The sequence below is a fragment of the Leucoraja erinacea genome, chromosome 15 (assembly GCF_028641065.1).
Source record: "Leucoraja erinacea ecotype New England chromosome 15, Leri_hhj_1, whole genome shotgun sequence".
NCBI lineage: Eukaryota > Metazoa > Chordata > Chondrichthyes > Rajiformes > Rajidae > Leucoraja > Leucoraja erinaceus.
In genome coordinates, this window is record NC_073391.1 from 38,797,419 (window position 1) to 38,823,690 (window position 26,272).

General features: G+C 45.7%; 1 protein-coding gene across 14 annotated transcripts in view; it reads left to right on the forward strand.

Moving 5' to 3' along the window:
• Positions 1–26,272, forward strand: part of ank3b (ankyrin 3b) — a 287,522-nt gene that overhangs the window by 107,311 nt on the left and 153,939 nt on the right. For all 14 annotated transcript variants that reach the window (XM_055647217.1, XM_055647218.1, XM_055647209.1 and 11 more), the window contains exons 4-8: positions 2,715–2,813; positions 13,151–13,249; positions 17,709–17,894; positions 23,127–23,225; positions 25,650–25,748. In XM_055647217.1, coding sequence (XP_055503192.1) covers positions 2,715–2,813; positions 13,151–13,249; positions 17,709–17,894; positions 23,127–23,225; positions 25,650–25,748 — 582 coding nt within the window. The remainder of the gene's footprint in view (positions 1–2,714; positions 2,814–13,150; positions 13,250–17,708; positions 17,895–23,126; positions 23,226–25,649; positions 25,749–26,272) is intronic.

A 26,272-nucleotide genomic window follows, 5' to 3' on the forward strand; every position in this document is an offset into this window, starting at 1 on the left:
CCTCCTTTTACCATCACATCCTGGTCCAATTTTCCCTTCAACCTATCTTTGCTATTTCCTTTCATAGCATATTTCGAAACGTTGTCACTCAGATAAAAATGAATTTCTCATTGTTATAAGCGGCGTCTTAAATCTTAGTTTTTTATGGGCCCAACAAGTCTGGAAACAATCTGGAGAAGGGTCTCGGCCCGAATCGTCACCCATTCCTTCTCTCCAGAGATGCTGCCTGTCCCGCCGAGTCACTCCAACATTTTGTGTCTATCTTCGACTTAAACCAGCGTCTTAAACCAGTTCCTTCCTACACATGTGGAGACATATATGTGTTTACCACATCAAGCACCTTCATCATTTGGGAAACTATCAGATTACTTATCGACCATTGGCTTTATGAGAAGTCAGTCCCAGGTCCCTGCAAGGGAGCATTGTTTTTATGGGTGATTATAATTTGGTCAGTTTGAATTACTATCCACATTAATCATTTTGTAGTTTCTTTAATGCTTCTCAATAAGGACAGTAGGCCCAACACTGATCCAAACAGGCCACCATTTTGCAGTTAGTTTTAGTATAGATATGCAGCATGGAAACAGGCCCTTCGGCCCACCGAGTCCACGCTGACCATTGATCACCACTTTCCCATCCACGCACTACACATTTGGGGCAATCTACAGCGGTCAATGAACCTACAAACCCGTACGTCGGTGGGATGAGGGAGGAAACCGGAGCTCCCTGAGGAAAACCACGCGGTCTCAGGAATGAAACATAGAAAATAGGTGCAGACCATTCAGCCCATCGAGCCAGCACCGCCATTCAATATGATCATGGCTGATCATCTAGAATCTGTACCCTGTTCCTGCTTCCTCTCCATATCCTTGATTCCGTTAGCTCTAAGAGCTCTATCTAACTCTCCACTGCCTTCTGTGGCAGAGAATTCCACTGATTCACAACTGTCTAGCTGAAAATGTTTTTCCTCATCTCAGCCCTAAATGGCCTACCCATTATTCTTAAATGTCACCCTTGGTTCTGGACTTCCACAAAATGGGGAACATTTTTCCTGCATCTAGCCTGTCCAATCCTTTCAGATTATGTTTCAATATGATCCCCTCTCGTCGTTCTAAATTCCAGTGAATATAAGCCCAGTCGATCCACTCTTTCATCATATTGTCAGTCCTCCTGCCATATGCTGCACTCCCTCAATAGCAAGAATGTCCTTCCTCTAATTAGGAGACCAGAACTGCACATAATAGTGGAGCAATTTGATGGATAGAACATTATGCATTTCAGCTCATTGAAGAGCTAGCTTCTAACCTCCAATTAGCCGAGCATAATCTAGCAATTTGGAGCCAAAGATGTTGGAATCGTAAACAAAAAGCAAACTGCTGGAAAAACTCAGCGGGTCAAGCAGCATCTGAGGATGGTCAAGGTTTTGACACAAGACCCTACATCAGGGTCTGAGAGTGTCGAGGAAAGGTGGCCAGGATGTAGAAGTGAGGGGGGAAATTGGTGAGGCACAAGCTGGTAGGTGAGGTAGAAGGGGAAAGACCGAGGTAGATGGAGGGATCCAGATAAGGGAGGGATGATGAGCAGATAGAACCAGTGGAGGAGGGATAGAAATGGTGAAGCAAGGGACAAGAAACTCAGGTGGATGGGTATCTAGGGGAAGAGGGTGAGGAAAAGTGACGAGTCTAAGTCACAAAGGGGATGGGATGACCCTGGGTGGGTTGGTGGGATAGCAATAAAAAGTCAATGTTCATGCCATTGGTTTGTAGGTTACTGAAACAGTAGGTTGCTAAAGCAGAATATGAGCGCTATTCTACAGGTTTGCATTTGGCCTCCCAGTAGCAAAGAGAAAGCTGGGGATAGGCACGTTGGTGCGGACATGGGAAGGGGAGTTGAAATGACATACAACCGGAAAGTCAAGCAACTTTGTGTGCAAGAAATTATTTTTATTAGAAGAAAGCAGAGACTTAATTATTGTGGACCCACTGGCCTCTCCTTTAAACTCAACATATAATTGGGAATGGGTAGAGGAGCTGAAGATGCAGGTTTAAACTGAAGATAGACACAAAAGCTGGAGTAACTCAGCGGGGCAGGCAGCATCTCTGGAGAGCAGGAAATTATGACATTTCGGGTCGAGACACTTTTTCAGACTAGTCAGGGGAAAAGGGAACGAGAGATATATAGACGATAATTTAGAGAGATAAAGAACAATAAATTGCAGATACGCAAAAACATAATATTAGACTAAATCTCATCAAACATTGTGAAATTAATAAATCTTCTTTTCAGCGCATTTGGATTGATTCAGTCCTCTTTGATTTCACTGCTGAATTCAACTTAAGTTTGGCGACGTGTAAAATATATACATTGATTTAACCTTTGCAACTTTGGAGCAGTTGGGTGTAAAAGGACTCAGACCAATGTAGATCAAAACCTGTTATCCTGGAAACCTCATGACATGGAAATAATGAAATTGTCATATAGACAAGAGTGTTTTATTGTCTTATGTTCCAGATAGAACAATGAAATTCTTATCTGCTGTCATAACTATCAATTCTTATTGCTTAGTATAACACAGATCCAGGTAAACTAGGATGAGGCCTATCGTCTAATTCACTGAAGCATGCAGCTTTGAAACCTTACAGTTTTTTTCTCAGATCTGGGTGCAGCAGGTTTTCAACTTTAAACATTGACATGCCTTTATTTCTTCCTTGCAGAAAGGAAATACTGCCCTGCATATTGCGTCGTTAGCTGGACAAACAGAAGTTGTCCATGTTCTTGTCACAAATGGTGCAAATATCAATGCCCAGTCACAGGTAAGAGTTTAACATAATGTTTATTTGTAAAACATTTGTGTGTGTGGGTGTGTGTGTGTGTGTGTGTGTGTGTATGTGTGCAGTGTGTGTGTGTGTGTGTGTGTGTGCGTGTGTGTGTGTGCAGTGTGTGTGTGTGTGTGTGTGTGTGTGTGTGTGTGTGTGTGTGGTGTGTGTGCGTATGTGTGTAGTGTGTGTGTGTGTGTGTGTGTGTGTGTGTGTGTGTGTGTGTGTGTGTGTGTGTGTGTGTGTGTGTGTGTGTGTGTGTGTGTGTGTGTGTGTGTGTGTGTGTGTGTGTGTGCGCGTGTGTGTGTCTGTGTGTGTGTGCGTGTGTGTATGTGTGCAGTGTGTGTGTGTGTGTGTGTGTGTGTGTGTGTGCGTGTGTGTGTGTGTGCAGTGTGTGTGTGTGTGTGTGTGTGTGTGTGTGTGCAGTGTGTGTGTGTGTGTGTCTGTGTGTGTGTGTGTGCGCAGTGTATGGTGTGTGTGTGTGTGTGTTGTGTGTGCGTGTGTGTGCGCAGTGTGTGTGTGTCCACATGCATGTGCAAATAAAATATCTTTATTTGTGTTTAAATTTCTTTGGCAAATGTACTGGAAAATTGTTGCCTTCTGATCTATTTTTCTGCCTCTCGGGATGGTAATCACAGGCACGTGATGTATATTTTCTCAACACTCATAAATTTGCGTGACTTTGAAGTTTGTATTTTCAAGGCAGAGACAATTTATTTCTAAAATTGGAAAGACTTTTTCCAAAAGTGCAATTTTGTCATCAAGTCAAAACACGAAAACAGAAACCAGAAGGACAGATCATGCACAGGAGATGAGATGAGGAGTCAGGTTATTCGTGAGCAAATCAATTCAACCCCGTGTTATTCACTGTCAATCCTCAAATGCAACTGTATTATCAGAAGTTCTTTAATAAGGTGCCAGTGTAAATGTTATTGAATAAAACTACAGTGTATGATATTGGGGGTGCCCCTTATAACAAGGGCCGGCATTCCATTAGCCTTTCTGTGCTCTCTGTGCTATCATTTCTGTTTCATGTAATAGCCCCCCCCCCCCCCCCAAATCCCTTTGTACCGCGACATTTTATAGTTGAATCATTATGATAAAATTATTTTGTCATTATTCGTTCCAAAATGAATATCATTTTCAAACATGAGACTCTGTTTGTCAACATCTCACTCACTTATTAACCCATCCATATCTGAAAGTAGACCTTCCCACACAACTCATTTACTATTGTTGTACCCTCAGCAAATCTGACTCCAGTGTCTCCTTGAACCAAACTATCAATGTGGATGATAAATTGTTGAGGCCCCATCAATGATCCCAGTAGCACCCCTCCAGTTCCTTCTATCTACTATCTACCTCATTGGTGACCCTCGGACTATCCTTAATTGGTCTTTGCTGGCTTTACCTTGCACTAAACGTTATTCCCTTATCCCAGGAGACACAAAATGCTGGAGTAACTCAGCAGGACAGAGAGAATCTCTGAAGATTTACACGTATCTATACACTGTAAATGGCTCAATTGTATTCATGTCTTTCTGCTGACTGGTTAGCACGCAACAAGAGCTTTTCACTGTACATTGGGTACACGTGACAATAAACTGAAACAGAAACTGTTGCCAATTCCCAAATGATCCATTTATTCTGACCCTCTGTTTTCTGTTGACCACTCTCCCACCTGTGTGGACGTATTACCCTCAACCTGTGCAGCAACATTTTAACATGGTATCTTATCAAACGCATCTTGTAAATCCAAGTATATTGCACCTGTTCATTCCCCTTCTACGCACGATCAGCCACATCCTCAAAGATGACAGGTAGATAGACAAGGTAGATAGAACCTTTTTCCCAGGATGGAAGCATCAAATACCCCAGGGCATAGCTTTAAGGTGAGAGGGGCAAAGTTTAAAGGAGATGTGTCGGGCAACTGTTTTCCGCAGGGGATGGTGAGTGCCTGGTCTGCACTGCCAGGGTTGGTGGTTGAGGCAGATACGAAAGTGGCATTGAAGAGACTTTAGGATAGGTATATGGATATGCAGGGAATGGACGGATATGGATTATGCACAGGTAGATAAAAGATGGTCTCGGCACCATGTGCGGCACAAACATTGTGGGCCGAAGGGCCTGTTCCTGTGCTATACTGTTCCATGTTCTAAAATGCAAACAAATTTGTGATTTTTCTTTCGTAAAACCTTACTTGAATTTTCTTGACTGTTTTACACCTTTCTAAATGTCCTTGAACAATGAGTTCCTGCATTTTCTCTCTATCTGGTGTTCAGCTTACCAGCATATGTTTTCCTGGTTTTTAACTCCCGCCTTTATTGACTAGTGGTCAGAGAATTTGGATAGATTGCAGCCAATGCATTCACTGTCTCTGCACCACTTCCTCTAAGACCCTCAGTGTAGGAACCTCGATGGGCTTTCGTTTGCCTCGCCTTATTTTTTCGGTGATCCAGATTGTTTTAAATTCTAAGGTACACAAAAATGCTGGAGAAACTCAGCGGGTGCAGCAGCATCTATGGAGCGAAGGAAATAGGCAACGTTTCGGGCCAAAACCCTTCTTCAGACTGATGTGGGGTGGCGGGGAGAAGAAAGGAAAAAGGAGGAGGAGGAGCTCGAGGGCTGAGGGATGGGAGGAGACAGCAAGAGCTAACAAAATTGGGAGAATTCAATGTTCATGCCCGCAGGATGCAGACTCCCCAAGCGGAATATGAGGTGCTGTTCCTCCAATTTCCGGTGTTGCTCGCTCTGGCCATGGAGGAGACCCAGGACAGAGAGGTCAGATGGGGAATGGGAGGGGGAGTTGAAGTGCTGAGCCACCGGGAGGTCAGGTTGGTTATTACGGACCGAGCAATAATGTTTTAAATTCCGCCTTCCCTGTGGCTCCTTGTTCATCTATTATTATTGGAATGGTTTCAGTGTCTTCTGGCCTAAAGACCAATCCAAAATAATTATCTAGAATCTCTTTATATGTGATGAGCGTCTGACAGCACTGGGCCCGTATTCGCTGGAGTTTAGAAGAATGAGAGGGAACCTCATTGAAATAGCGAAAGGCTTGGTTAGAGTGAATGTGGAGAGGATGTTTCCACTGGTGAGAGAGTCAATGACAAGAGGTCATAGCCTTAGAATTAAAGGACATTCTTTTAGGAAGGAGATGAGGAGGAATTTCTTTAGTCAGAGGGTGGTGAATCTGTGGCATTCTTTGTCACAGAAGGCTGTGGAGGCAAAGTCAGTGGATATATTTGAGGCAGAGATAGGTAGATTATTGATTAATACGGATGTCAGAGGTTATGGGGAGAAGGCAGGAGAATGGGGTTAGGAGGGAGAGATAGATCAGCCATGATTGAATAGCAGAGTAGACATGATGGGCCGAATGGCCTAATTCTACTCCTATCACTTTTGACTTTATGATCTTGTTATTTTTCTGCTTCCCGTTATTAATTCCACACTCATTCTCAAAGGGTCAACATTTACTTCAGCCACTCATTCCCTTCTACAATTTATAACTGCAGAAGCTCTTATTGTCCATTGTCATGTTATTTGCCAGTTTCATTCTTTGCCTTCTCCCACTTTTGTAATACTTTTATTCCTCCATTGCAGATTTCTTTAATAAATTGCCAATCCACAGGCCTGTCATGAGCCTTCATTATATTTTAATCTTTTACTTTCAATTTGATGCTATCTTTAACTTCCTTAGTTAATCATGGATGATGTACCCTTCTCGGCAAGCCTTTCTTCCTCATCAGAATATATCTTTGCTGAGATTTATTAAATATCTGCATTGGCTTATCACTATAGGCACAAAGTGGGTCAGGCAGCATCTCTGAACAAAAAGGGTGGGTGATGTTTCAGGTCTGAAGAAGGGTCCTGATCTGAAACGTCACCCATCCTTTTTCTCCAGAAATACTGCCTGACCCGCTGAGTTACTCCAGCACTTTGTAGGCCACTCATGGTGGAACAATGGCCCAACGGTAGAGTTGCGGCCTTGCAACGCCCAGGTTTGATCCTGGGTGCAATCTGTAAGGTGTTTGTACGTTTTCACTGTGACCTGCGTGGGTTTTCTCCGGGATCTCCAGTTTTCTCCCACACTCCCAAGACGTTCAGGATTGTAGGTTAATTGGCTTGATTTAATTGTAAATTGTCCCTAATGTGCTTAGGATAGTGTTAGTGTGCGGGGATCGCAGGTCGGCGCGGACTTGGTGGGCCAATGGGCTTGTTTCCGCGCTGTATCTCTAAACAAAACTAATCTAAACTAACATAAACATGCTGCCTGATCCGCTGAGTTATTCCAACACTTTGTGTCTATCTTTGGTATAAACCATCATCTGCAGTTCTTTGTTTCTGCTGTTGGCTTACAGTTTAATCTACTTTCCAGTCGACTTTGCATCCTTACAATTGCTTTTATTTACGCACAGGACCCTAGTTTCAGATTTAGTTTAGTTTAGAGATACAGCGCGGAAATAGGCCCTTTGGCCCACCGAGTCCGCGCCGACCAGCGATCCCCACACATTAACACTATCCTACACATGCTAGGGATACACATACACCAAGCCAATTAACCTACATATTACCTGCACGTCTTTGGAGTGTGGGAGGAAATCGAAGATCTCAGAGAAAACCCACACAGTCACAGAGGGAACGTACAAACTCCGTACAGTCAACGTCCGTGGTCAGGATCGAATCTGGGTCTCCGGTGCAGCAAGTGCTGTGAGGCAGCAACTCTACCGCTGAGCCAGTGTGGCTACCCTGTGTTTCTCATCCTCAAACTCAATTCGAAATTCAGCCCCGCTACAGTCACCTTTTTGCAAAGGAAACCTTGGCTGTGAGATCATGAATGATTCCTCTCTCATTACACAGTACATGACCTAAAACGACCTGCTTCCAGATTGGACCCTCAACACGTTGGTGTCAGAAACCATCCCGAATCCCCACTGTGATCTTGTCCTTAAGGCCACACTTGCCAAATTGATTTCTGTCCAATCTGTACGATAATTAAAATTACCCTTGATTACCGCAGAACTTTACTTATAAGCCGCCAATTATTTTTTGATGTATGCTCTCACCAACACTACATAAAATCACAAGGGGAATAAATCACACAGACTTTTACCCAGGGTAGGGGAATCAAAAACTCGGGGACTTGTGTTTAAGGTGAGAGGGGCAAGATTTAATATGACCTGAGGGGCAACTTTTTCACTTGGAACGTGGCGGGTATATGGAACGAGCTGCCATAGGAAGTGGTTGAGGTGGACACTCTAAAAAATACGTGGGCAGGCACATGGATAAGAAAGGTTTAGAGTTATGGACCGAATGCGGGCAAAGGGGACCAGCTTAAATGGGGCATCATGGACAAGTTGGGCTGAAGGGCCTGTTTCTGTACTGTATAACTCTATGACTAACACTATAATTAGGGGAGGAATATAACCCACCCACCTGTGACTTCTTATCCTTACTTGGCGGCACGGTGGCGTAGCGGTAGAGCTATTGCCTTACAGCGCTAGTGACCCGGGTTCAATCGTGACTATGGGCGCTGTCTGTACGGAGTTTGTACGTTCCCCTCATGACCTGCGTGGGTTTTCTCCGGGATCTCCGGTTTCCTTCCACATCCCAAAGACGTCCAGGTTAGTAGGCTAATGGCTTAGGTAAACTTGTAAATTGTCCATTGCGTGTGTAGGATAGTGTTAAGGGCTTGTCCTACCTACGCGACTTTTTCGGCGATTGCCGGCACCCGTCATAGGTCGCCAAACATTTTCAACATGTTGAAAATTCAGCGGCGACCAGAAAGACGCTATGACTCGTTGGGTGACTAGGAGACTACTCACGTCCATACAGGGGACACCCTGGCGACATCACAACATATTTAAAATTTTCAGCGACCTGTAACAACCTATGCCGGCAGTCGCCGAAAAAGTTGCGTAAGTGGGACAGGCCCTTCAGTGTTCGGGGACCGCTGTGAACTCGGTTGGCCGAGGGGCCTGTTTCTGCACTGTATTTCTAAACTAAAACTAAACTTTTTTTTTATTGCCATCAAAATTAATTCTGCATCTTAAACGTCTGAGCCAGGAACACAATCAATATCTCACCCCTTAATTAGCGGAGCCTCCTCCTCTTCTCCTCTTTCTTTTTGCCTATTCTTTCAAAATGTCAAATACCCCAAAATATCCAGTTCCCCGCCTTAGTCACCTCACAACCTTGTCTCTATAATAGCTGTCAAATCATACCCATTTATTTCTTACGCTGCAGTCACTCATCTGCTAGTCACCAATGCTGCATGCAGATAAAGCAGCTTTGATTTTAACCATTTTCCCTTACTCTGAATATTTGCTGGTGCACTCTTTCATTTACACACCTCCATTGTCAGAGTGAGGCCCAGCGCAAATTGGAGGAACGACACCTCATATTTCACTTGGGCAGCTTACACCCCCAGCGGTATGAACATTGACTTCTCTAACTTCAAGTAACCTTTGCTTTCCCTCTCTCTCCATCCTTCACCCTTCCCATTTCTCCGAACAGTCTGACTGTCCTCGATTACATCTTATCTCTATTTGCTTTGTTGTTACCTTCTCCCAGCTAACAATGATCTATTCTATACTCACCTTGATCTGCATCCCCTTTGTCGCGTTTTCACACCTTACACTTCCTTATCTGTGTATCTCCCTCTCCCCTGACTATCAGTCTGAAGAAGGGTCTCGACCTGAAACGTCACCCATTCCTTCGATTCAGAGGTGCTGCCCGTCTCGCTGAGTTACTCTGGCATTTTTTGTTTATCTTTTATTTGCACACCGTGACTGCTCTTGACAGACTCTTAATTATTGTCACCCCTGTACACTGCACTTTTGTCTTTTACTCTTCTAACATTAGTTTAGAAATGCAGCGCGGAAACAAGCCCTCCGGCACACTGAGTTTGCGCCAACCAGCGAATCATATACATCGGCACTATACTACACACTAGGGACAATTTACAATGTTACTGAAGCCAATAACCTACAAATGTGTATGTCTTTGGAGGGTGGGAGGAAACCGGAGCACCCGGAGAAAACCCACGCAGTCACTGGGAGAACGTACAAACTTCATACCAACAACAGCCGCGTAGTCAGGATCGAACCTGGGTCTCTGGCGCTGTGAGGCAGAAGCTCTACCGCTACCGTGCCTCTCTGAAACATATGAGAGCGATTGTGAAATATTGACTGGAAGATTAAAATATCAATTGACTTTTAAAAATTAAGGTCTTGGCCGGGTTTGATTTACGACTCCTTTGGTGACCATTATAAAAAGTTATCTCCAAAGCCTACTCTACCCAGCGACCCTGTGATAAAAGCCATTTAAGGAACATAGAAGGCATGTCTAAACCTTGATCTTCAGATCAGTTTGCTGGTGTCTTACTAACTGCGCTGGTATGTGTCTTGAATGCCTAATGAGGAACCTCAGCTTCACAAGATGGCCTCAAAGCAAATGAGTTCTGATTTGAAATCAGGCGAGGAATGCATTTGATTGCCCAGTTCATTCACAATCAGGCAGTTCACCTTCTATTAATGGAAGATTGGCTTTACATGAGAATGAAGAAAAATGAGTGGGCTGACTACCACGTCACAGTATGCAGAAGCTATATTAAGATTACAGTTTTGCCTTGAATCTAATGCCCTTCACATGGTGGAGGACACAAATGGAGGTGGTTAAGGAAGAATATTTAACTTTGAATACCAATGTAAATGATCTGGATATCAATAAAATCACTTGAAACGTAGAAACATAGAAAATAGGTGCAGGGGTAGGCCATTCGGCCCTTTGAGCCTGCACCGCCATTCAATATGATCATGTCTGATCATCCAAGTAGATAAACTGAGGTTATTCAGTTATGTTAAAAGGACACTTGTACTGTTTTGCTGTTCCACAAATGGTTTTGTGATAATAAAGTTATCTTTAGCTATGTACTATCCGGAATCAAAAGGGGATATTTTACTCAGGCCAGGTCCCATATAGCACCCCAAAGTTGGTGCAGCACACAGGGAAAGTCACCATTAATTATTTTGCTTAATTCTATCCTTAATGGCACTTGTATCCTCTCTGATCTTTCTTTTAGTTTCTTTTGTCAGAGGGTGGTGAATCTGTGGAATTCATTGACAGACAGCTGTGGAGGCCAAGTCAATGGATATTTTAAGGCGGAGATTGCATGATTTTTGATTAGTAAGGTTGTTGGGGGTTTATGGGGTGAAGGCAGGAGAATGGGGTTTAGAGGGAAAGTGAGATCAGCCATAATTGAATGGAGGAGTCGACATGATGGGCCGAATGCCTCAGAGGGCGGTGGAGGTGGGTTCTCTGGATGCTTTCAAGAGAGAGCTAGATTAGGCTCTTAAAGATAGCGGAGTCAGGGGATATGGGGAAAAGGCAGGAACGGGGTACTGAATGGGGATGATCAGCCATGATCACATTGAATGGCGGTGCTGGCTCGAAGGGCCAAATGGCCTACTCCTGCACCTATTGTCTATTGTCTATTGAATGGCCTCATTCTGCTCCTGGAACCTATGAATCTATCTTAACGCTCCCTGTGCCTAACGGTACACAATGAGTATTCATCTCACCAAATTGAGGGGAATAGATAGGGTGCATGTACAGTGTCCTTCGCCCAGAGTGGCAGAATCAAGAGCCGGAGGACAAAGGTTTAAGGTGAGAGAGGAAAGATTTAATAGGAACTCGAGGGGCAACTTTTTACACAGAAAGGGTGGCTATATGGAACAAGTCAGAGGAGGTAGTTGAGGCACGTATTATAAAAAACATTTCAAAGACATTTGGATAGGATTATGGATAGGTAAAGTTTAGAGGGATATGGGCCAAAGGTGGGACTGGCGTAGATGGAGCATCTTGGTCAGCATGGACATGTTAGGCCGTATGGCCTGTTTCCGTGCTGTATGGCCCTATGACTATATTGCACAGAAAGGAACTTCAGAGATTTTATTGATACAAGGAACTGCAGATGCTGGTTTACACTAAAAGACACAACGTGCTGGAGTAACTCAGCGGGTCAGGCAGCATCCGTGGAGAACATGGATAGGTGATGTTTTGCATCGGGATCAGTCTGAAGAAGGGTGGCGAGCCGAAACATCACCTATCCATGTTCTCCAGAGATGCTGCCTGGTCTGCTGATTTACTCCAGCACTTGGTGCCAGAGATTTTGCAATTAGGTTGCCTCTATGTTAACCGTGGATTCAGATTAGAAGCAGTCAGCCCTTGTACACACCTGCTCCTGAGCTGTCATTGAGGACACACTTTAATATTGTCAAGGCTGCCCTTTTTAAAACTGGCTATGCTTTTGTATCTCCTAACCTGGATTTTACCTGGCAGAGGAGTGCTTGGGAGTTAGGACAGGTTGCTGAATTAAAATGGGCCTCGTGCACTCTCTGAACCTTCTGCCTTCCCATGAAATCCTGCATAAGACTCTGGGGGATCTTTGCTTTTTCCCACTCATAGTCGTACAGAGTACAGAGTGAAAACAGGCCCTTTGGCCCAGCTTATCCAAGCTGACCAACATGCCCCATCGACACTAGTCCCACCTGCCTGTGTTTGGCCCATATTCCTCAAAACCTATCCTAACCTACCCTAAACCTAACCTATCCCAGCCTTGTACCTGTCTAAATGTTTTTTTAAATGTTGTGATAGTACCTAACTCAACAGCCTCCTCTGGCAGATCATTCCATATTCCTACCACTCTTTGTTGAAAAGAAATTGCCCTTCTGGTTCCTATTAAATCTTCCCACCCTCACATTAAACCGATGTTCTCTGGTTCTTGATTCCCCTACTCTGGGTAAAAGACTCTGTGCATTTACCAATCCGTTCCTCTCATGATCTTATACAACTCTATAAGATCACTCCTCATTCCTCCTGCGCTCCAAGGAATTAAGTGCTAGCCTGCTCAACCTCTTCCGATAACTCAGGCCCTCGAGTCCTGCTAACATCCTCGTAAATCTTCTCTGCGACCGTTCCAGCTTAACAACATCTTTCCAATAGCAGGTTGACCAAAATTGAACACGGTACTTTAAATGTGCATCACTGATGTATTGTATAACTGCGACACGACCTCCTAACTTCTATACTCATTACTCTGACTAACGCACCGGTTAAGATCTGGAATGTACAGAAATTGTTCATCGTGAGAAGAAGTCGAGCAAGTGGAACAAAGAGGTAGTGAAGAGGCCCTCTATGTGGAGAGAGGAAAGGAGTCACCCTTTGGTTCAATTATATCCCGAAACAAGCAGCAACCAGCATAAACATTTGTAAACTGGACCAAAATGCTACGTTTTTCCAACTATGACGATGTGCTTTTTTCTTTGTTGCAGAATGGCTTCACTCCCTTGTACATGGCCGCTCAGGAGAATCATCTGGAAGTTGTAAAGTTTCTCCTTGACAATGGAGCAAGTCAAAGCATTGCAACTGAGGTAACTTTAAAGCATCGTTCTTTGTGTATTCAGTATTGTGCACGGTTATCTTTTAAAAACAATAAGTGAGTGCAAACAGCTTCCACTTGGTGTTTGTGTTGGAGGACCGTGCGGGACTTTTCAATGTGATAAGTTTAAGATATTTGCCGCTGCTATCTACAGCCAGCGTAACCGTTGAGTTTCATGGAACAGATAGAGGACTGTTTCGGATGGCACGGGGGTTATTATTTCGTGTCATCACATAACTATTTGTCAATAGCGAGCAAATGTTAGTGCCACGTTGTTGGTCTCTGCAAGGTCCTTTACAGTGCATGTGTCATGCAGCATGTCACAGCTCAGGAGATATTCCATAGTCTGGACCCCCCCGTCCACACTCTCTGTCCCCCACAGCTTCAGTATATCCTTTGTTTGTTACAGGCTGCGCCACAGCAGGAGCGCTCTCCTCGCGGCCCCTGTCAGATTCTACAAGAGTCGGCGATTCTACAAGAGGCTACCTCACCACACACTTTATTTTAATCAAACATATTTATTCAAATATTAAAATAGTATTTACAACACAATAAAACAAACCAGAACCCACCACCATAGTACAAGACAAAACAAATATACAACTAAGCAGCTACATTACAACCCTTGTCCAGGGTACATTCAACCCCGCTTACGTTACGTGCCCAGCGGTCCCAGAAATCCCCCAGGGTGCCAACGGACAGCGCGTAGTCCCTTTCGAACCCCACCCGGGCGCGGACGTAACCCCGGAAAAGGGGGGGGGGCAGCCGTCTCGGGCAGAGCCCTCCAACGCCTGGTGCTGAGATTCGCGATGGCCAGCATGGCCAGGCCCAGGAGCAAACCAACCAGGATATCTTCAGCCCTATCCTCTCCCCTACGCACAGGGTGTCCAAAGATGAGGATGGTGGGTGAAAAATGCAGCCAGAAGGCAAGGAGCAGCCCCTTTAGTGGCTGCAGCCTCACACACTCCATACACACGTGGTACAAAGAATCGTCCAGCCCGCAAAAGTGGCAGGCAAGTCTGTGAACCGCGAGAGAAGCAGGTTGCAGGGAACTCCTCGTTGCAGTGTCCTCCACAACCAGGTCCCCAACACAACACACACTGTGGCAGGGAGGTGTCTCACGGGGAACACTGCAAAGAACACACCCAAAGCCCGATGACAAAGGCAAAGATGCTGTCCGTGAGTCTCGTGGATGCAGGCTTTCAAGCTGCTGTCCCTTCTGCCCGATGGGAGCAGGGAGCAGGGAGAGGAAGGAATGACCGGGGTGGGACAAGTCTTTGTTGGCTGCTTTCCCAAACACTGCAAACACGGTAGGAGCACGTAACCTAGATGGCCACTCTGTTACTTTGCTGCAAACCCCTAATATTACAAAACCATGAGACGCATAGATCGGGCAGTCCTTGCCCGGAGTAAGAGAATCGAGAACCAGAGGACATAGGTTCAAGGTGAGGGGGGGAAAGATTTAATAGGAACCCGAAAAGGTAACTTTGTCACACAGAGGGTGGTGGGTGTGTGCAACAAGCTGCCACGGGAGGTAGTTGAGGCAGGTCAGGTCATAAGGTCTAAGTGATAGGAGCAGAATTAGGCCATTCAGCCTATCAAGCCTACTCTGCCATTCAATCATGGCTGATCTACTGTATCTCTCCCTCCTAACCTCATTCTCCTGCCTTCTTCACATAACCCCTGACACCTGTACTAATCAAGAATCTATCTATCTCTGCTTTAAAAATATCCATTGACTTGCCATCCACAGCCTTCTGTGGCAAAGAATTCCACATTCACCACCCTCTGACTAAAGAAACTCCTTCTTGTCTCCTTTCTAAAGGAACGTCCTTTAATTCTGAGGCTATGACCTCTAGTCCTAGACTCTCCCACTAGTGGAAACATCCTCTCCACGTCCACTCTATTCAAGCTTTTCACTGTTCGGTAAGTTTCAATGAGGTCCCCTCTCATTCTTCTGAACTCCAGCGTGTACAGGCCCAGTGCCGTCAAACACTCATCATAAGTTAACACACTCACTTCTGAGATCATTCTTGCAATCCTCCTCTGGGCAATCTCCAGGGCCAACATATCCTTCCTCAGATATAGTGCCCAAAATTGCTCACAATACTCCAATGCCATCCCTGTTTTTGTCTTCTAGCCTTCTTGAAATAAATGCTTGCATTGTGTTTGCCTTCTTTACTACTGATTTGACTTGCAGATCAATTTTTTGGGAATCCTGCACCAGCACTCCCCAAGTCCCTTTGCACCTCCGATTTCTGGATTCTCTCCCCATTTGGAAAATAATCTGCGCCTTTATTCCTACTACCAAAATGCATGACTCCACACTTTGCTGCACTATATTCCATCTGCCATTTCTCTGCCCACTCTCCCAACCTGTCCAAGTCCTTCTGCAGATTTCCTGCTTTTTCTACACTACCTGCCCTTCCACCTATTTCCGTATCATCCGCAAACTTGGCCACAAAGCCTTCAATCCCCTCGTCCAAATCATTAATATACAACGTGATGAGTAGCGGCCCCAGCAAAGACCCCCGCTGAACTCGGCTAGTCACTGGCAGCCAACCAGAAAAAAAAACCTTTATAAAGCTCGGAATCACATGCGTTTTTAATGCCTTGGCAGATTTTTCAAACCTATTCAGTGGATGAGCAATATTCACTATTATTTTTCCACTCCCTTTCAACAACAATCTCAGGCTGTGAGCTACAGTACATCTGATTTGAGGTGACTCTTTTGGCAAGCTGATTTTGAATGATCAGCCATATGGGATGGATTATTTAATTTAATTTAGTTTAGTTTATTATTGTCATGTGTACCGAGATGCAGTGTCTGAAGAAGGGTCTCGACCTGAAACGTCCCCCATTCCTTCTCTCCAGAGATGCTGCCTGTCCCGCTGAGTTACTCCTGCAACTTTTGCCTCTATCTTCGGTTTAAACAAGCATCTGCAGTTCCTTCCTACACATACAGTGAATAGTTTGTTCTGCATGCTGGCCAGACAGTGTGAAGGAGTGCAACCTATCCACTTCCAGAACAGCACGCAGAGAGAGTCCTCTTGTTCCACTGCCATCGTACCACTTGTAAGCCTTTGAAAATTCCGATCTTGGCTGCAGGTGATGTAGAATGGTAGATTTTGAGTCTTTGAGGCAACTCTTCCTGTAGACCCCTTCGATGGTTGCTTCGAAGATACCCATGATCTTCTACCACTTTCCGCAGCCTCCTTCGTTCTGGGGCCCTTGGCGTTGTCGAACCAGGCTGTGATGCAAGTATAGTCAGTGTGCTCTCTGCCGTGCTCCTGTCAACGTGCTGAATCTCCTCAGTTTTATGACTGAAATCGAGGCAGCGATCAGCATTCGTTAAGATTGAATCAATGCCCAGTTCAGATCTTCAGAGATACGCACAACTCGGAAGAATCTGTATTGACTCCCTCCACCCGCCTCCCAGTCGATAAAGACTGGTTTATGGACCCTTGAGTTTCACTTCCTGAAGTCAGCTCCCTGGTCTTGCTAACGTCTGGAGCAAAATTGTTCCTCGGGCACCATTTAATCAGATCGCCAATCTCCCGCCTGCACACTGGCTCAACGCTGCCCGTTCTTCACCCAACAACAGTGGCAGCATCAGCGAATTTTAAGATGGCGTCGCACAATGAAAGGTGGCTGATGGAGTATAACGTGAGGAGATACTTGGTCATTCGTTTTGGTCATAAGAACAGTAAAAAAGGGGAATATGGAGAAAGGAACTGCAAACGCTGGTTTACGCCGAAGATAGATGCAAAAGTTGCTGGAGTAACTCAGCGGGACAGGCAGCATCTCTGGCGAGAAGGAACGAGTGATGAGTCACCTAGGGAGTAGACAAGTGTCGGTACGTTTCTGGCAAAGATATAAAAGTTCACCGAAAAGTTCTGCTTACATTGCATAGGATTGGTGGTAGAGTAAGGATGATGAATTGCTGTAAGTTTACAGACTTTAATGAGATCACCTTTGGAATACTGAGTACAGTTTACGTCTGGTGTCAAAGAAGAATGTGGTGACCCTAACCCCTAGATAGATGCCCGTTGTTCTACTGATGAAGTGGAGCCTAAGGGGTGCTGATAAATGACAGCTCGCACGGATTTGGACCAAACTACACCATCTCTTGTCCCACCTCGTCCATGCTAAGTTAGTTTGGTTTAGTTTAGAGATACAGCGCGTAAACAGGCCCTTTGGCCCATCGAGTCCGCACCAACCAGCGATCCCCGCACATTAACACTATGCTACACTAGGGACAATTTTTAACATTTATACCGAGCCAATTAGCCCGCAAATGTACGTTCTCACCGTGACCTGCGTAGGGGTTTTCTCCGTGATTTTCGGTTTCCTCCCACACTCCAAAGACGTACAGGTGTGCCGGTGAATCGGCTTGGTACAAATATAAATTGCCGCTTCATAATCGCCACTGTTTCTCTTTCCCCGAGCAGGACGGCTTCACGCCACTGGCTGTTGCTCTTCAGCAAGGCCACGACCAGGTGGTCTCGCTGCTGCTGGAGAATGACACGAAGGGGAAGGTCCGCCTGCCGGCCCTGCACATCGCCGCCCGCAAGGATGACACGAAAGCCGCGGCGCTGCTCCTGCAGAATGACCACAATGCCGACGTGGAGTCCAAGGTAGGTCTCGCTGGCATCTTGCGGGTTTCTCCATAGTTCCCGGCCTGCTCCCGAGATGGTGGCCTGGTCCCTAGATGATGGCTTGCTTCCTGACCGATAGCCTGCTCCCTAGTTTGTGGGCTGCTTCCGAGATGGTGGCCGGCTCTCTAAATGATGGCCTGATCTCAAGATGGTGGCCTGATCTCAAGATGGTGGCCTGATCTCAAGATGGTGGCCTGATCTCAAGATGGTTGCCTGATCGCAAGATGGTGGCCTGATCTCTAGATGATCAAGATGATGGCCTGATCTCAAGATGGTGGCCTGATCTCTAGATGGTGGCCTGATCTCAAGATGGTGGCCTGATCTCAAGATGGTGGCCTGATCTCTAGATGATGGCCTGATCTCAAGATGGTGGCCTGATCTCTAGATGGTGGCCTGATCTCTAGATGGTGGCCTGATCTCTAGATGATGGCCTGATCTCAAGATGGTGGCCTGATCTCAAGATGGTGGCCTGATCTCTAGATGGTGGCCTGCTCTCCCAAGCAGTTGGTCTGCTCCCTAGCGCTAGGCTGCTCGCTCAACCCCGATCCTGCTCCATCACCCGCGTCCTGCTCCCTCTCCTATGTCCTGTCCCCTCCCACATGGCCTGCTCCGTAGCCTGTAGTCTGCTCCCTGTCCCATGCTCTGCTCCCTTGCCCATGGCCTTCCCTTTAGCTCTGCTGCCTGCTTCCTACCTCATGCTCTGCTCTTTGAGACATGGTACCCTCACTGCAATGTTATCCACTGATGGTGCAGGTTCAGAGAAAGCAAACCATGACCCAAGAACTGTAGCGAGCGTTCTCTTTTTCCTTTTACCATGTAACCCCCTTCCTCATGTAGTTTTAGTTTTTAGAGTTTAGTTTAGAGATATAGCGCGGAAACAGGCCCTGCGGCCCACCGAGTCCGCACCGACCAGTGATCCCCGCACATTAACACTATCCCACACGCACTGGGGGACAATTTACACTTACACCAAGCCAATTAACCTACAAACAATACAATACAATACAATACAATACAATTTATTTGTCATTTGAACCCCATTGGGGCTCAAACGAAATGTTGTTTCTGCAGTCATACACACAAAAAAGAACCAAGACACAACTCAATTTACACAGACATCCATCACAGCGCATCTCCTCCTCACTGTGATGGAAGGCAAAGACTTATCTCTCCCCTGCACTCCCCATTCCCCTCCCAATGTCAGAGTCAAAGCCCCCGGCGGGCGATGGTAATTGTCCCGCGGCCATTTACGCCGCGCCGGGTGATGCAAGGCCGCGCTCCGGGCCTTGTTGTTGGAGCCCCCGGCGGGCGCTAGCAAAGTCCCACAGCCATTCCAAGCCGCGCCGGGCGGTGATGTAAGGCCCCGCTCCAGGTACTCTTCAACCCCGCAACTCGGGCGGGTGAAGTCGCCGTTGCGGAAGCCCCGAAAAGCGGTCTCCCAGCAGGGACCCGCGGGCTCCCGGTGTTCCTGTCTGCCAGACCTGCGGTAAGCCTCCGAATCCCCGGGGTCGGGTCGCAGCAGCGCGCCACCACAGCTCCACCCGCTCCGAACTCGGCCAGCTCCGCGATGGTGAGTAGGTCCGCAGGCTCCGTGACTGGAGCCCTAGGTCGTTCCTGCTGGAGGCCGCTCCACGTTGCTCGGCCCCAACGACAACGGAGACCCAACAGTGAAAAGGTCGGGTTCTCCGTGCAGGGGAAAGATTTTAAAAAGTCCCCCACCCCCCCCCCCCCCACACACACACACACATACACAAAAAAAAACCTGTGCGTCTTCGGAGTGTGGGAGGAACCTGAAGATCTCTGAGAAAACCCACACAGGTCACGGGGAGAATGTACAAACTCCGTACAGACAGCATCCTTAGTCGGGATCGAACCCGGATCTCTGGAGCTACAAGCGCTGCCAGGCAGCAACTCCACAACTGCCCCACCATGTAGGTTTGTCAACTCTCGTATCGTGTCTTCTGGGACCAAAGATTAATCTCCAGCGGACGGCCACAAATGGGTTGGTGGTAGGTGGGGAGGGGATGGATGAGAGAGCGAGAGAGAGAGGGAGAGGGAGAGAGAGAGAGAGGGGGGGGGGGGGGGGTTTAGTGAGTGGAGGGATGGGCAGAAAGGGAGTCAGGAATGATCCTGTTGGGAGCAGAGCACACTGATTGTTTGTCCATTTGGCTTGGGAAAGGGGGATACTCGGATGCTGAACATATCGCAAATGACGGGAGCGCGCGGACGAGGTGTTTGCGGGTTGGAATACGGGGTCCAACCAGGCCTCACAACCTCACCCCGAATTTTAGTTTTCTTTTTAAAAAGGAATTTGAGTCAAACGGCCAGATTGACAAGGGTGTCTGTGATGGTGTCTCTCTTCCTAAGTTGTGTGCAAATGTTTAAATACAAATGAGCCAAGTTTTCCGGACGAAGTGTACAAGGAGCCTTTTTCCCCTTTCCTCTTCGGTTCTCCCCCCCCCAACCTCCCCTCGTTTTGTTTCCCTTCCCTCCTTTCTCTGCCGCCACCCTCTTGACTTCCCATTTGGCTGTGGACCATTGCTTTCTCGTCATCCGTTCATCGCAGGGCGTGTGTGCTCTTGTCACCCATTGGCTAACTAACCCTTCATTTTTCTTTCCTTCTCTCCACTGCCCAATGTGCTATCGTAGATGATGGTGAATAGAACTACAGAGGTATAACATGTTATATGCCAAGCAAACTCATAATCTTTGTGCTGCTGCTGCTGCTGCTGCTGCTGCTGCTGCTTCATCTCTTATTTCCGGCTATGCCTTTAAATTTATTTTTTTAACTATATATATATATTTTTGATATACCGTAGCATGCCTCAATCTGGAGAAATCGATCAAATTGCAGGGCTTTCTGCAGTTACGTATATGGGAGCCGTAGGGACCGTCTATTCGTCCTCCTTATGCTCCGCCATTTTGGGAGCTGGCAAGCGATGGTTAACTTTCAGTTCCTGATTTATTTTGATCGGATCCCAAGTTCAATTGCACTGGGAAGGAGCCGCTCGGCCGCTTGCCGGAGTTGCGATGGGGTGTAGGTGCTGGGAACTGCAGACAGCCCTGATCAGACGTGCATCTGGGACAGACTTCTGGGACTGCTGCATGACACTTACCCTGCGAGTGTCAGCCGAGATGGGGCTTCCAGAGCCTCAGCAAAGATAGATATGCCTCTCTTCAACACAGTCCCCCCCCCCCCCCCCCCCCCCCCCCTCACTTCACTGAAAGCATGGCTATCAAGATTGCTGAATGTCTTTGCAAATGCATCTGGTTCCTCCAGCGCTCTGGCAGCACAGGGCTCGGATTCTAGCTGCATGCTCGTAAACATTCAGTCGCGAGGGCCTTACTTAATCCCCAAGTGATGGACCTCAGCATTGGTTTGCTAAAGGCACCAGGTTTCGACAACGGCATTGTTTCTGGGAAAGGGATGCCTGTTTTATTCATTGGAACACTTGTCACAGCGGCGAGCACTGAATTGTTTGACCCAGCATGGTTTACGTACGCACAGGTCACTTGGATCTTCTTGGACCTGATACAGTGACGGATGCGGCTGAGATTTACTCGGGGATCATTTTGATTTTAATTCCATTATCTATAATGCCTCTCTCCCCATTTTAATTTCAGTTGATCATATGACTAGCGTCCTTCTTTTATCAAAATGGACACTTGCAAGCCACTTAATGATGACAATTTTGTTATAAAACTCTGGCACCTTACACATGCAAACACGTGCCTGTGCAAGATTAGCAAATACATGAATCCGAGATCTTTATGAAACTCCATCTGTGTAAACGATGGGACATGCCGGATATCAGCTCAATTCCATTGTAGAATTCCAGTGTATGGAATATAAATGCAATACTTTATGACTTGGTCTGCAGAAATAATTTTCAATCATTGTTTTTATTTTGATGCAAAATGTCCAAAGTCCACAGAGAAAGTATGTGTGTGTGTGTCTCATCATTCCTGTTCCTGTTCTATGTCCCAGTCAGCTGTAATTCCCAGGTCCGATTACCTACACTGACAATGTCTCCATTTTTTAAATGCGCTTCTGTTGCCATATCCCTAAGGGCCTGTCCCACTCATGCAATTTTTTTGGCGATTTGCCGGCACCCGTCATAGTCGCAGCAGGTCACCGGAAATTTTCAAAATGTTGAAAATCCAGCAGCGACCAGAAAAAGGTACGACTCTTTGGGCGACTACTCACGACCATACAGGCGACATGTCGTGGGGGTGACGCCTGTTTGGTGGGACAGGCCCTTAACATAATTTTGTCCCTGTATATCTGTCCAAGCTACTCTGAAATATTTTTGCTCCACATGTCTGGTCTAGGTTACCTCTGAATTTAATACCTCTGCCATGGACAATCATGCTTTCAGTTGCCAAGTCCTGGAATTCCTCCAAAAATTGCCCTTTAAGATTGGCCTTAATACTAACCTCGACCGCTAATGCTTTCACCTCTCTACCTAATATCTGCTTACACGCCTTGCTGTCGAATTTTGCTCAGTAATATTCTGGTGTAGTCCTCTGAAAGTTTTACTTTGTTAGCAATGTTATACAAATCCGAGTTAGTCTTGTTTTTTTGCTTGTGTACCTGTTTTTAAACTATGAGTGTGCACATGTGAGAGAATGGGAAATACTGAAACAATAAGCCATACCCAGTTCCAACATACTCAGCTTCATTCAGACTCAGTCAGCGCCTGCAGGTCGATAGAGAGAGAGGATTGCTGCAGGCAGGCAAAATCGGCAGTAACCAAGACTGTGCAGGGTTGAAACTTCCATCTCATTCATGTCGTGCAACCTTCACCTCTCCAGATGTTGCCAGAGTTCATGCATCGTGTAAATGCCTTCCGTGAGGTTGGGAAGTCTGTGAGACTTTGGCTTAGAACGCTGTTGCCAAAGGTGTCAGGGTCCCACCCAGATGTGAGTGAACTCCAGGTTCACACTTGGACACGCTACATCTCAGCAGAGGCCACCAACCGACTGAACCTGAGCAAAGTGCAACTTTGAACAGAAAAGGAGGGGAATCAACCGGGGGGGATGTGGCATTGAAGCTTCTCCCCCCCCCCCCCTCCCCTCCCCCACCTCTCTCTCTGGGGTCAAGAGCAGGGTCTCAGCTAACCAGTAACAGCTGACGAATCTTTGGAGAATAAGTGCCTTTGCAGAACACAAGAAACAAAAATTAATGCTTAATCCTCCTCTTTCTTTCAGAGTGGCTTTACCCCGCTGCATATAGCTGCTCATTACGGGAATATAAACGTAGCAACTTTGTTGCTGAATCGAGGCGCCGCTGTAGATTTCACAGCCAGGGTAAGGTCAATGATTGTAATTCAACTTCTTCCACTTTTGATCACTATGCACTTCTCCCACCCTTCCCAAACGTGAAAATGGTGTTTTCATTAAATTACATCTAGTGGCTTGTGGCATCAACGGCATTCTGCTGTGTGGGGATGTTTTGTGTTAAATTCTATAGTGTGTTGAGTCCTGTTTATTTTTATTGTATGGCTGTATGGGAATTCATTTCACTGTGCCATCTGGCACATGTGACAATTAAATCTATCTTGAATCTTGTATCTTGAATCTTGAATTGCCATCACAAATTGCCATTTTATTTAATTTATGGTAATAAAACCATAACTTCAAGGTGACTGATCCACAAAAACTTGTATTGAAAATAACCCTAGAATCGCGAGAAAGGTTCAGACCTTTTCCTCTTGCAACTGATCTCACAAGAACTGAACAGGAATTCCGGATACAGCAATTAATACTGTTAACTCTAGTGTGGTGCCACAGTTGTATTCCAAAAAAACCTTGCATTATAAAAAGCGATTATGTCAATGGGGAAAAAAGCAGGTTGGGGGCTGGACAGTTTCAGACTTGCAATAACTAAGTTGTTTTTCTTAGAGTCAGAGAGTTATACTGCATGGAAACAGGTCCTTTGGCCCAACCTGCCCACACCGACCAACATGTCCCATCTACACTAGTCCCACCTGCCTGCGTTTGGTCCATATCCCTCTAAACCTGTCCTATCCATGTACATATCTAACTGTTTCTTTAATGTTGCAATTGGCGCTGCCTCTGGCAGCTCATTCCATCCACAAGTGATGAACTCTTCATATTATGCAGGCTAAATTGCTATAACAATAGGAATCTGAGGGGTATCCTTTTCCACACAATAATAAAGATCTTTTTAATAGCTCTAAGTATATTTTTGTTTCTGCAAGCTAAAAATACCAAAGTATGTGTGTTATATTGTACAGTAGAGTATCATTGCACAGGTACCAATAGAAGTGAACACTTGTCAATTCCAATGACCTCCCACAGTGAAATGGGCAGCTGCGTTCTTAAGAGACAATGGAGTCTGATTACTGCGAGGAGGTTACAAGGAAGTAGTTTTATTTCCATGGACTTTTGTTTCTCAAGCTAGCCTTTCTCCTGATCGCATTATATCTAATTAACGTTATAGCGGAAATACCTGAAGTAGGAAAAATTAAAGACGAACTTAACTAAATATTGTGTCAAAATGTAAACAAGTATGTTATAGGTAGGTGTCTTATTCAGAAACAAACAAGATAGATTTACGTCAATTAACAGTGTTGTGTTAGAAATTTGAGGCATGCCATGTGATAAAGGTAGCATTTGAGGTATGCCATATAACCATATACCCATATAACAATTACAGCACGGAAACAGGCCATCTCGGCCCTTCTACTCCATGCCGAACACTTACTCTCGCCTAATCCCATCTACCTGCACTCAGACCATAGCCCTCCATTCCTTTCCCGTCCATATACCTATCCAATTTATTTTTAAATTATAAAATCGAACCTGCCTCCACCACTTCCATTGGAAGCTCATTCCACACAGCTACCACTCTCTGAGTAAAGAAGTTCCCCCTCATGTTACCCATAAACATTTGTCCCTTAATTCTCAAATCATGTCCTCTTGTTTGAATCTTCCCTACTCTCAATGGAAAAAGCTCATCCACGTCAACTCTGTCTATCCCTCTCATAATTTTAAAGACCTCTATGAAGTCCCCCCTTAACCTTCTGCGCTCCAAAGAATAAAGACCTATCTTGTTCAACCTTTCTCTGTAACTTAGGTGCTGAAACCCAGGCAACATTCTAGTAAATCTCCTCTGTACTCCCTCTATTTTGTTGACATCTTTCCTATAATTTGGTGAAAAGGATACCCCTCAGATTTCTATTTTTATAACAAATTAACCATGTGGTTAAGGAAGCATGATCAAGAGTTAATATCTACATTAGTATTTAACAGTGATAGAAATATATTTTATTTAAAAATTATTCACAAAATGTGGACATCACATATTGGGCCAATATTTCTTTCTCGTGCCGGTTTACCTCCAAATAGTTTAATTAGCCTGTTGGAGTGCAGCTAAGTGTCAGCCATTTTGCTGTGAGCTTGGTTGTTTTAGGGGAAGGTAGGAGGCATCATAGTTAGGAAGACCAGGTAGGAATGGTGTCTCCTTTACCGGGAGGCCATTAATGAAGCAGATGGAATGAGAAACTGTAAACTTGAGTTCATTTTTAAAGGCCGATGTGAAAATAAACTGCTTTGTAGATTCATTAAAAAAGCTTTTGAATTCTAAAGAGACCAAACACCGATCAGCTTTCGTGATGGGAAATGGTCAGAGAAGGGTGGGTTTTTTGTTGGCTGCCGTTGCATGATGTGTACAGGTCCGGGTCATTGAATATTGGTTATCTTCCCCAGAATGACATCACTCCGCTGCACGTGGCTTCCAAGAGAGGGAACGCCAACATGGTCAAGTTGCTCCTGGACCGAGGATCTCAAATAGAAGCCAAAACCAGGGTAAGCTGGCAGCTCAATAAAGGCCATGTGGGTTATGCACATTGAACAGGTAACAAAAGCAAGTCAGCTGTGAGTACACAAAATAGTTATTAAATGTTGTATCTATTTTCTTGGTATATCATCCTCACTGGCAGTTTAGTTTAGTTTAGTTTAGTGATACAGCGCGGAAACAGGCCCTTTGGCCCATCGAGTCCGCACCGACCAGCGATCCCCGCAAATCAACACTATACTACACACACACTAGGGATAATTTACACTTATATCAAGCCAATTAACCTACAAACAGGGTCGTCATTGGATTGTAGGAGGAAACTGGAGCACTCGGTAAAAACCCACGCAGACCACGGGGAGAACGTATAAACTCAGTATAGACAGCGCCTGTGGTCAAGATCGAATCTGGATCTCTGGTGCTGTTAGGCACTAACTCTGCTGCTGCGCCACTGTAATTAATGTCTTTGAGTAACTCTCGTGTCTGCCTTTACAGCAAGCACTTTGTGAAAGACCCATTTCAGAAATGGCGAACC